At 37.6% G+C, this 12,965-nt stretch overlaps 1 protein-coding gene across 1 annotated transcript in view; it reads right to left on the bottom strand.

Annotated features, from left to right (window-relative positions):
- The window catches only part of LOC309674401 (adhesion G protein-coupled receptor A3-like), a gene marked incomplete at its 5' end in the record, with an annotated part of 285,537 nt that overhangs the window by 155,659 nt on the left and 116,913 nt on the right, over positions 1-12,965 (bottom strand). The window contains one exon of the mRNA XM_082486426.1: positions 12,271-12,434. Within this exon, the coding sequence (XP_082342552.1) occupies positions 12,271-12,434 (164 nt within the window). The remainder of the gene's footprint in view (positions 1-12,270; positions 12,435-12,965) is intronic.

Raw genomic sequence — 12,965 nt, 5'->3', positions numbered from 1 at the left:
CATTGATTTGACAGCACTTGAAATATTACAGCTCTGGCAATCGTATCCCTAACACAAGAGAAATTTTCCCTTTGATTATGTGATTACTAAAGACCATATAAATATATCATTTCTGATGCTCATATATATATGCGTGTGTGTATGGCAGATACAACAGCCCCATAAGATTAAAAATAATTTACAGTTTACTATTGTATCCTGGGAGAGGAGGGACTGACTATAGGGGATTTTATTTATTTAATTTTTACACATGTGAAAAATATTCCAAGATTCGCCTTCCAAGGCAATCCACTCTGCTGCCCTCAAGTTTGGAGCCAGCACCACCATCTGCAAATGAGAGGTGCGACTCTCCTATAGGCATTCAGATGAAGGGCTGCTGGAGTGTTTTACAGTCTTTACCTGTCTTGTCTCTCTAGTAACTCTAAACCGTGATTGCGGCAGAGCACCACAGGAATCACTGATTGCTGCATGAATCTAAAGGTCTAACCCGTCATTACAGTAATTACATCTTTTTCTTTATCTTTCACTTCTCAGCAGAAAAGGGTTTCGTTGACTGAAGGCCAGATTCTTTATGCTATCCCGCCTTGTACTTCAGATTAGCTCTAGACTAGAAGGCTGAGGACATATGGAGGAGGAATCAGGTTACCCAAATACCACTGAATTAGAATATCACTTCAGAGTCCTTCTCACAGAAAGGATATCCATGCATATTTTAATGTATGCAGTGCCCCAAGACTCATATAAAGTTGAAAAAGAAAATAGAAATTATTTTAATAACCATTAGCTAAAATAGAAAAACAGCAAGGTCACTGAAGCTCTTAGGAAATGTTCCAATGCGTATGCCCCTTGATATCTTTCTAAAAGAATTTATATCGCACACGCATTAAATACTTTCTGCCTTTTTCCTTACAATTCAGTTCTTGAGATTTTAAAGAGAGTTCTATTTTCCCTCTAACTTTGGCCTAGCTCTTTTGGTCACCGTCTTAAAAGATGGAAAGGAGAAGAAGGTGAAGGAAATACTGCTGTCACTGGACATATATGGAATACAAATGTTTGTAAAAGACATAACATACAAAGTGTCTCATATTTAGAATGGATGCATTTATGAGCGGACACTACTGTTTTATGGGTGAACGATCAAAAGTAAGTCTGCAAGCACCAAAGCTGGCCCGTGCAATAGATTTGTCTAAACACCACAGGAAGTTGGCAAGTCACTGGCCGACATTGACCAGCACAAGGTACTGGAGACGTGATAAGAGAAAAATGAAGTTACGTCATACCTGTTGCACTTTGTCCTGCACAACCTACAACCTGGGCAGCACACCTCTCCAGAGCTAAACAGCTACTAAGTGCAGAATCCTGGTTACTACACTAGAGCATTCCCCTGCTCGGTTTACTGTAGACACAGCTTTCTGCTGTACATTTTCTGGCCCTCATTAACTGGCTTTGTTTGACACTGGCAGCTTTTACACCGTCAGAAATAGGAAAACCTACAGGTTTCTCCAGGTTGCCCACACTGATGTGCAGTATTACAGTGCTCACATCTCAGGACACACCATTGACTTCTGCCTCCCTCTTGGTAGAAATTCCGTTCGCTACAGTGCACCACAAGCTTCTGGGACAGAAAAAAAGCCAGAGGTTGGCATTTTGCTTCTTGTTAATCACTTGATTTATTGTATTGCCAATGGGCTTTTTATTTGAACTGTGTGTGCCTACCGAGTGCGGCACGTCCTGCTGACAAAAGTGTGAGTTAGAGATCTAATATTTGTATACAATCTCAGTGGGAAAGAAATGTGCATGGAAAGCACAGTGGGGAGAAGCTGGAAGTGAGGACAAAGTAAAGGAACTTGTCCAATAAAAAGGACAGATGAGGAAAAAGAAATTGAAAAACATTAGTTAGAAATTTGCATTGCTGACACAGCAAATTATATCCGTTGATGATTACCGAATGGAACTGAAGAAAAGAAAGTGATCTGAATTGCTCCAACGCCAGTTTTGCCAAGAAGGGGAGGTACCAGTACACCAACGCCAACTTCTGTATTGCAAAATTTGCTGACAATAACGAAAGATTTAGTGTAGAAGGTCAGAGACGGCGCCATATGCCAAGGAACTCAAGAATGAATACAGAACTGGAGCCAAGCTTCACTTTTAATAAAAGCTTTGCCTGGCTCCAATTTTAAGATAATATCAAGAAAATACAGATGCCAACATGTATTAAACACATAAAAATAAGAAAAGTCTTTCGGGCTTGGGACAAGAAAGCTTTGTATCGTATTCGTTTACCACTCACTGCAGAAAAAAATGGAACTTCTCTTTGTGTAGTAGCTCCTTATTTCCACCAACTTCACAATGCTGGCAGAGCAAGGCGTATTCCACACCATTTTATCAGTCCTACATGCTTTTTAGACAGAAGCATAAAGCAGATGTTTTGGGTTTTTTTTTCAGCATCTCATAATTAAATCACAGGGTTTGTTTATTTTGTAATGCTAAGTGCTACACTGCAATGGTAGCTACTAACCAAAGAGCAAGACTTCAGACACGTATGCCGTTTTACCTTAAGTTACAAATTTTGTATTGCATTTTACTCCTGCAAACTTCTGTAAAGCCATCAAAGTTGAGAAAAAGAGCAAGAAAGGGTATACGTCTCCCGAGCAGGCATGGCAGAGTCAGCGGACTGAGGCACCGATAAGAACGCTGCTGTGGGGAGCTAAAGAGAAGTAGCAATCCCAGGATTTATCCTGAGTTAGAAGTACGGCGAACCCGGGCTGTCACAGTCCACTGCTACTGGTGCTTCAGTTATCTGGGTTAGCTAACCTCAGAAATATACTCCATATCTACAAAACAGAAGATGAAATTCAGTGCAGTTACGCCAAGAAGAGCTACAATCATAGCTTTGGATGACAGCCTCACTGAGAAGCGCTTAGATTCCACAGCTTCTCAGAATTATTTAATTAAAATAAGATACACCTGCGTAGAAACTAAGGAAGGCTGAGCTGGAAAAAGTACAATTCAAATCTAGTCACTTTTAGAAAATCCAAGTCGTACAGGTCTCAGCCAGCACTCAGCAGGTGCATGACAAGTCCAGCCATGACAAAGTTATTCAACCTGTCTTTCTCTACAGGAGTTTCCCCCAGATTTATAAGCCCCTATGATAATAAATGATCATTTTGGGTCTAGGGAATGGTGTGTGTTGTGTCCAACACAACCATTTTAAGGGAGGGAGCAGTGGAAAACTCTTATTTACTGATGATAGCAGTGATTTACTTGGTAGGAAAATAGAGGTAGACAAATACGAGGTAGCAGGTTTCACTTAATAGCATTTAACATAAATGCCAAACATCGTAACATTCATTTGTAAACTGGCAACAGTTACTTGAAAAATTTCCACAATGGGAAATTCAAGGTTTCATTTCAGTTAATCAGTTAATCAAACATATTATCTGCATGTAGGCAAAATAAAGCCCATGTCTTGCATTGGCACAGCAAGCAGAAATTTAAAAAGAATTTTTTCATCACCGATTTCTTTCTTATTAAGTAAAACTACTGCCAGTTTTCAATTTCTTACTTTCAAATTGTCCCAGAAGTCTACTTTTGAAGCTGGGGAGCACTTGGTCGTTTGCCACATCCCGAAACTCGAAGACCGTGTTGTATTGACAGCTATGGTATTGGAAGACTCATCAACACAAATTTCTTCACTGGCAAGAGTCAGAAGCCATTGCTAGAAAGCTAATTTTGATTACTCAAATTATCCTTATGGCAAGCAAGCTGGCAGGGTCATGGCTGTGCACACTCGTTACAGCTTGCAGTTAATAAAAACGGCTGAGCAGTGGCACGGATACACCAACTACCTCTACAAAATATATTGATTAGCTTTACCTATCTGGGAAATGCTGTGGTAGCACTCATCTTTCCAAACCTTAAGCACCACTAGCCACCTTCTTGTTATTTTCATCTCATCACTACATACAGAGCAAGGAAGCACGGCAGCAGGAAGGCCCCGAGAGCGGCAGTGATTGCCCTTAATTGCCCAGAGTCCAGCGGGCTGCATGAGTACCCATCTATACTGCGAGAATGCCAAACGAAAAAGAAATGTAAAAGTCATAAGAGATGCTGAACAAGTGACAGTTCTGTTCAAGTAAGGACTCGTCCCAGTCCTTGTATGAGATTTTTCCATTCCAAACTCCTCTCAGCCGGCTGACAGTGTCAGAAACTGCAGCTCTCTACAGCCAATTTATATATATATATTAAAGAAAGTGCTGTATGATGAAATGTGCTATAAAACTGTGACATATCGCTACAGTATCCCTCACTTAAATAGAACAGAGGATGTTAGGATGGAGGCTTTATAAGGCACTTTCCCATGAGAACAATTAAGATTGCTTACACCAAACTGTAATCAGTGCTGCTAGCAGGACAATATTAACACAGGTGCGGCAAAGAAGCTCCCATGATTTTATCTAGGAATTACCAGTATAAAATTTAACCCTAGTCTTTTAATGTACAAGTTACCATGTTAAGAATAAAGAATATATCTTCCGGGATACTCCACAGGCCTCAGTCAAGGCTGGCTGTCTTTCCATTGCTTTGCTCATGAGCAACTAGCTTTTGGACGTGGCCAGTCAAGTCTCCAAGGGCAGAAGTTTTCAAGATTAAAGAAGCTGTGTTTTGCTGATACTCTCCTCGCTACATCTTAGCTAAATTTTCCTTTAGTTATTTTGAATGCTTTTTGGAACAAGCAGGCAAAGAAAACGCAGAAAATCAGACAAAACTGTACATTAAAAACGGCTGATATACTTTAAGATTAAGCTGTGGGAAGAAAAAAAAAACACGGATACATTTCTAACATCTAAATCAGCAAGATTTAAGTGCTGAGAAGTTCTGTTGAACTATATTTTCATGTGTGAGCATAGATGCAAGAAAATACATAGTAGTAAAACCTCATCCTTTGGTCAAGTGACAATTATAATACTTGTGCTATTTCACGCTTATAAGTTTTAAATGTTATTAATTTTGTGCCCTCAACCTTGCAGCAGCGTTCTAAATTACCAGTAAAGAAAGTAGATGATAATGCTTAATATTAAATATAGGGCACCATATTCCTTTTTTTTTTTTTTTCCAGTTTGAGACTGATCATATTAGGATGAGAAATCTAGAATTTGGAGCCAAAAGGTTGGAGCATTGTTGGTTTCATAATACCAAATGGTTATCTATTGAAAACTTTGATTTTTAAAATGGGCCACTTAGCTCTGATAGAAAATGAATCTATCACACCCATCTTTGAACGATCCAAAATGTACAGTTATATTATTTGCTTTATAGACATTCTGTTATCATCCTTATTTTGTTATTAAAGAAAATCCTGAATTGCCAACATTGTAAAATAGAAACAATTGCAAGAGGATTTAACTACAGCTAATTGTATCACTATACGTATCTTGCAAAGCCTAATCCTGTGAAAGGTTACTAACGGGAATATTCCTATTTCAATATAATTAGACCTATTCATATGATTAGGCACTCCCTGCAGAATTGGAGCTAAAGTCTTGATACCGCATATTCTGGAAGACAATGATGCTCCGCATGAATGCAGCAGGCTATCTGTAGGCTGCCAAGAAACTGCAGGACTGGAATCTAAATCTGGATAATTAATCCATCATTCTTTGTACTTGAGATTCTGAGTTTAGTCAGTTACTAATACTGAAAAAAAGCCCACAGTTCAATATTTACATTGTATTAATGTAGTGAGAAGGACTTGTAAATGAAGAAGGAAATGGCTGAAACAATAATCTCAAGCCCATTCCTAAATTTAACCAAATAACAAGAGACCAAAAAAATGTTGTGTGGACTATGAGAGAAATAAACAAAGGAAAAATGCTCCTTGTTAGTTTTGAGACAGTATTTCTTATTGCAATGCATTTCAAGTAGGAAAGAAAACTTTTAAGAACAATCTATGTATAGATGTCTACAATTATCATTTTAAGTCTCGAAAGCCAATGTAGATAATTAATTTTTGTCACCATATGAACAAAGAAACCAAATCTCATTTCTCACTTGGTATCCCTAGCACAAAATATTTGACAGCACTCTTAAAAGCTGATGCAGAATGAAGTTGAATGCATTCAGTTGATTTCAGGCTTAAATTTAACTGTTGAAAAAGTCCCCTCTCAAAGACAGACTTTCCCAATATGAATCTCTTTTTTTTTTTTTCTACTTTTGGCATTTCAAAAGTACATATTTCTTTCAAAGGTCTTACTGTTGCACAGTGGAAACAGACTTACTCTGCTAGGGATGAGGGGAAAACGATGTGCATGCACATCAGGTAAAATTATAAGGACATTTCAACGTATCTAGCATCCAAAACTTCGCTATTCCACCATTGCTGAGAAAGCAGTTAAAGCCACGCTGTATTTTAAGAACATATGTCAAGAACAAAGAAAAAAAAGCTGCTTCAGAAAATCAAGAATAGAAAATCAAGTATAGGAAAGAAAATGTTCTCTTTTTTTCCCAGTAGTATTACTGTAATTGATTTAAAATATCTTGAATGTTCTGAAATTTTGTAGTATTTTTGGTAAGATTGCAAAAAAATTACTTATGAAAACAGACTAGGGAGCTGCATGTGGCCCGAGAGAAATATGCCTTAATGTTCTGCTCATATTTAAGCATGACAATTGCAGTGATTGAGATGGTAAGGAAGAAGTAGCTGAGGCGAGTAAGAGGAGGTAAGTAAGGATGAAAGTCCTTCATACGTTTTTAGGTAAGAAATGAAACCTTAAAATGGTCAAGAAGCCTCTAAGAACACAAGCAGAAAAGTGCGTAAAGCATATAAACGTACCGTCGTCTTTTTTTGCTTTGCACCCCTTTCAACGTGAAGAGGTACGGAGCATCAGAGCAGAAAGTGCTTACGTTTTAACCCGACTCTCCTCCTTTAGAGGTTGAATACTCTGATTCTCAGTGAAGTGAGGCAAACTACAAAAAGCAAGATGCTGGTTACGTACAAGCAATTCCCTAACAACTATATCCCCTCCCTCCCAATAAACTATTTACATTTTCTATGAAACATTTAATGAATTGTATTGCAGAACACAGCATCCAGAAAACAATCTATCCCTTTGATTTGTATTCCTCCCTTTGAAGTACCTCTCCTAAGGAGGGAGTCTATTATATCAAAAAAGCGCATTTAAATAATATTTTATGAGTCATAAGTTGCTAATTTCACTCATGAGCTAACACTTGAAACTAAGGTAGTTTACAGAATTCAGACTGAGTAATAATTCAAACACTGTTGGACACTCGCAACTCGTAGCTATTATCTTCCATTCTTTCTCACCTCTATTTTCAGGAGGATGGACTTTTATACTTCTTTAGTGTTAACACTTTTCTAAGTAAGACAGCCCCCTAAGGCATGCTAGAAACCTAATCATACAGATCTTATACAGATAAAACTCCGGCTATGTATTTGGAGTACTCACTCCCTGGCATCCATAGTGAAAGTCCTAATTGACTAGTAAATTATGAACCAACCCAAAGAATTTCTCACTACAACTTCGATGTGAGCAGTTACAGTTCTATTCATCACAACCAGTGGGTGCACTACCCATCAATAGAATACACATATTCTGTCATAATACATACTTTCAAAATAACACTGTGACAACTCCTCTAAGCCAGGTGAAACACATCACAGTTGATTTTCATGAACGTGGAGTTCATGAGCAACAACAAAATTCAAAACCGTCTTCTGGGTACTCAGAGCCTCTGAAAAACAGGCTCCTGAGCCTCGGGATGCCACCCTACCCCCATTAAGGTAGACGACACGCTACATAAAAACAGATGCTGTCTCAGCCGTGTTAATACAAGAACAGAAAATGACTCAGCTGTGATATTTTGTTTGCCATTACGCCGTGCTTTACGAGTTCTATTTCCACCATATTTTCCCCTGAGACTTCACCTTAAAGTGAACGTATCTAACACTTGAGTTTATATCTGCTTCCTTACTCTGGAAGTTTCTTGACTGAGGATGGAATACAAAGAACGCGTATTAATACTAGCTTGGCTAACTGTGTCCGTCTGCCCTTGTTGATTAAATTATTGCAACAACACCGTTTTTTCAGAGATGTGCACAATATAGGTGAATAAATAATGCAGTATTTTAGAACTTCACTCTTGTCCTGTTGTCCTGCAGCATTTCAACGTGCAAGGAGATTTTCTCACATTCAGTACAACACAGCAAATAAGGAAGCAGGAAACAGAATAATTTGGCGCAGAAGCATAATAAAGATAGAAGCAACTGATTCCTTTATTCCAAGAAAAAGACTTGGGCGTAGCTTTCCATCAACACAGACAGAGAAAGAGGGTAAACATGGTTTTGGGGGATTACATTCAGCTAATTCCTCATGAGAGGGTGAGACGCAAAGGGCCAGACTGAGCTCTGCTAACATGGCCCGAGAGCCGTTTGAGGCCGTTAAAAAGATTGCTTTATCAGGCTTACTGCCAGACTGCCTTACGGCAGGCTGCTGGGAAAGGCAAGAACAGGAATGGGAACAAGAACGGGAAGGGTGACATGCGACAAAACTAGCTTGCCTGAAGGTGCTGCGATGAGAGGGTGTGGATGCATACCTATCAAACCATCTGGTCGAGCAGAAAGAAATGACTCGAAAAAAAATCTAGGTGCCTCTCTACATTTAGACTTCTTGAGAACTGACACGATATTACGTCTAGTTCTATCACCTGTCTGCTTTATAGGTCTACCCAACAACATGATGACCAAGATTAGGACGGTCGACTGCATAAATCCGAAAAGCTACTGACAGCAAGAAAGGAATGAAACCTATCCACTCTCTGCACAGAAAATTGCATGATAAGGAATAAGTAATTTATTGTGTATAAATGCATTAAACGCTAAGCAAAAAAAAATAATTTCTCAATATCCTATTTTCTTACTTTTGAATCAATTCCTTTTTTAATTAAAAGCAGGTGATAGCATGGACCCAATTACTTATTTATCAACATCTGTAGAGAAAACGTTTATGAAAAAAGCAATATTTTAATTTGTAGGAGACCTGTGTGAAAAAACGTGTTCTGTCCCAGGAGAATTATATAATTTTGGGGGGATGGAAATAAATAAATAAAAATGTCTTAAAGCACTATAAAATTATTTTTATACTTAGAACTTTGCAATATTTTTTGTATAATTTAGGAAATATTTACATCATTTTCAGCCAAATCATTTATCTAAAGATTATTGATATTACGTCAACTACTTTCTAAACTTTAAACAAAATCTAATTGGGGGAGACAAGAAAGTCAGCACTTTTCCAAACATCTGTTTTGATGAGTCAATGTTTTCTCACAGAAAAAAGCTTCATCATCGGAGCCATATGTCAATTGTAATTTGCAGAACAACTGAACCTTTACTACTTAGTGCTGTTAGTTCAATAGCATCAATACAACTTTGAGACCGAGAAACCAGATTCTAATATCTCATTCATCAGTGTAAATAATCAAAACCCAGCTTTAGGCGAAGTCTTTCATAATCCCCTTAAGACAAAAACTCGTGCAGGTCTTTCCTGAGTGAAGAATTTGGCCTCCAGAATCCATTTCTGCTGATGATGTGTGCAAGAGAAAAATCACAGACTCCTATCAGGCCTCAGGTGGATTTTATAGCACTGGTATTCAGGAAAATGTAATTTTCCTCCTGTAAATTGAGTAAGTTTTATTTGGAGTCATGGAGAACAGTAACAAGGCACTGCACGAAGCCAAATTCACAATAATTTTTCAGAAAGACACTCTGCCCATACTGTTATGAATTCATTGCAGTCCCTCATACTTAAGGCAGAAGACAAAGGCAAAATTATCTTTTATCATTACATTAACTTTTCAGCCTTATTTCTGACATTGTCAAAAACTGTTTTATAGCCAAACCTTTCTGCGAGCTGGAGATTTTTGTTAAAGAAGATTTAAATAGCTCTTATAAACTGTTCATGAAATATGCAAGCAGAACCCTGTGAATTCCAAAACGGTGCAGTTACTTAAATTAACTCTTATAAAAATTCCCAAAGCAGGTTTTTAACTGTTTTCAATCAGTAACTACTTTGGCTATCGTGAATTATCAGATGCATGAGAAAGATTTACCAGAAAGAAATTTGAAAGATGATTTCTTCTCCCATCAAAACAAAAAATAAATCTAAAAAGCTTATGGCAAATTGCTCCCTGTAGCTATTCAGATTATTTTTTTTACTGTCTAGTTTCCTCTCCGCATACTTTGACTTTTTGCTTCATTCCCTAACTTGTCTGCAAAGATCTTTGCCGTTTCCCTTCTATTTTTATTTTTTCCCTTCCATTCTTCTTTTCTTTGCTTCTCTTGTGGGTGAGATACCTCACGACGTCTTTTAGCATGTAAAAAGAAGATCATAACTATAAATACAAGTGTCTGACAGTATGGAAGATGGTCACATGCAGGAGATTTTAAGTTTTAAATCACTGAATAATTTCTTCAAGATATGCTTAATTTGATTAGCTCTATGCATATTTCAACACACCTTATTTTTAAAACATTCTCAATAGCTGTTATTATTTTGGTGCCAGACAGCCTTCTATTATGCCTAAGTTCAAATTATGTTACTGAAAATTAAATTGTTAAATGTTGTGGGCACCGAGAGCTGCCCAACAGATATTATGAGCACCGTGAAGCACCTGGCAGACATTGCAGAGCTGGTGGAAGGCTCAGCAAATAGAACCACCGTGAAGCTCTCTGCGGATATTAAAAGCAGCGTCAAGCCATTGGCAGTCATTACAAACCTTGTCAAGTGTTCTGCGGACATTATAAATAGCAGGGAGAACTAGATGGGCATTGTAAGTTCTGTATCAGAGGTGTGGTTAAGAAGTCCCATTAGGAATTAAAGTACGGAATTCTGAGAAATTGCTTTCACTTCCTCGGTAAAATTCACAGGCTCATATTCATTGGCAACCTGGAAATACCAATTAACGGTCCTTAATCAATTCTTCTGATCATTCCAGCATTTTGAGGAGAAGGACTTTTCCTGCTGGGAAATAGTTCTCTATGAAGATGTCCGTGCTGGGTCTCTATAAAATGGCAACTTGATATTTGAGCAGCATTGCAGATTTTCAACTGGTCAGTAACACAGACTACTGGAAACTTCTCTGCCTTTCGCTCACAAGAGCTCATTCCTTATTTCCCTCCAGACAGGTACCTGTGTTTCCTCAACAGCTGACGGACCACCTGTAGCTGGTATTTACAGCCTTTAACATCTCTCCCAACTTGCAAACATCTGTATTTGCTGTTAAAACCAAATTTTTTGTAATTACTCCAGTGAACTCTGATCTCCCTTCTGTTATAAATGAGTTAGCAACACGCATCGTTCCTCTAGAGGTTATTAGGATAAAAGCGTCGCTTTCCTTTTGTTTCCGTAAGACATTAGCAAAGTCACCATCCCAGCAATTTTCTGTCATTCAAGAAATTCAAAGATTCAAAGATTCTGTGATTAATCGAGTATGTGTGAAATTATACTTCCGATTATGGAACCCACCAGCATCATCTTAAGTAATGATTATTTTTTTTTCTGCAGTATATGACGCTTCTAAAATCTCTGGTTTAGTCTGCTCTTTGCTAGACAGTGTTCAGTGTGAGATGAATTTTGTTTATTCATTCATATTTTTTTGCTTCCTTCCTCACACCATATCCCTCATGTTTGCTGTGGCGGAAAATCTTTTCCAAAGCAATTCACTTCTAGATCTTCAACTACAGAATTCACCTAACTGAAGCTCACTGTAAAAATTCTGTTCAGCCCCAGGACTCAGTGTTAAAATGTATAGTTACAGGTTTATAAAAATGATAAATACAAGAATTAAATTTGACATTTATGTCACACTGTCAGAGATATAACTTGAAAGGAACATTCTATAAATCCCTGCAGGAATCCTCAGTTTCATGCAGTATACTATGTAGAGCTACCATCATGGGTTAATGTTTTAAATCATAATTACATGTTACCCGATATATAGAAAGGACAGTGGTGTTCTCGAGATATATATATATGAACATATATAATTTTGTATGAAATAAGAAACTTGTATTTATTTCCATTCTCTTTCAATCTTAGTTGTATTTTCTGTGTCATATACCTGAATTTCTTGTGCCCATAAGCAAGTCAGATTTATTACTCTCTCTAGTTTTTTGGCATGATTTCTGTTTTTTAACATTTTCTCTGGATTCCACTTCGATTTGTAATGTTAAATGAGAGTACAGCTCACCACAAATCAGCTGGTTTTCCTTCAGGTTACGAAATGACAGTCCTTGTAAAGCACTGGGGTAAGCACAAACTGTTTCCTCCGCGATTCGAACTGAAGCATTTCTGGCCCATTGCAAGACCCATTTTAGATTACAGTCACAAATGAGTGAATCGGTGTTGAAATGTCTAGAAAGGCAAAGAAAGATCACAATTGGTACACATGCCATTTTCATAAACGTATTTTCTTCTGTTAGATTCAAATTATTTAACTCCAAAGAGGACTAATTCTAGATAGATGCAGAGCTATGGATGTATAATTATAGATGTACAATTACAAAGATATCCTGAGACAACTAATACACATTGTCCAACTGTTAATGACTTTCAAGACATCATGCCAAAATTCTGGTTTGGGTTACAGAACAGCATCGCTGACTACTGAATTAAATTTGAGTATGTGCTACTGTAGAAAGTCATAGTAAAGCATACTGTCACTTACTAAAAACTCTTTTAAGTAGAAACTTGACCGTGGAAGCATCAAGTATACACTTTTAAGTCTGAGAGGTACATTTAACATAAATAACTGGGAATTGTTATTATGCTGGCAGGGAAATTATTTAACATGAGTGGTTCTGTGTATCGAGAGTTCATATATGATGTAATGCATGGAAAGGTGGAAAGGCGTAAGATCATACAGGGCAAAAAACCAGGGATGCT

The sequence above is a fragment of the Vanellus vanellus genome (assembly GCF_965231255.1).
Source record: "Vanellus vanellus genome assembly, chromosome: 7".
NCBI lineage: Eukaryota > Metazoa > Chordata > Aves > Charadriiformes > Charadriidae > Vanellus > Vanellus vanellus.
The sequence above is the reverse complement of the archived record's forward strand: the minus strand, read 5'-3'. Positions and strand labels throughout refer to the sequence as shown.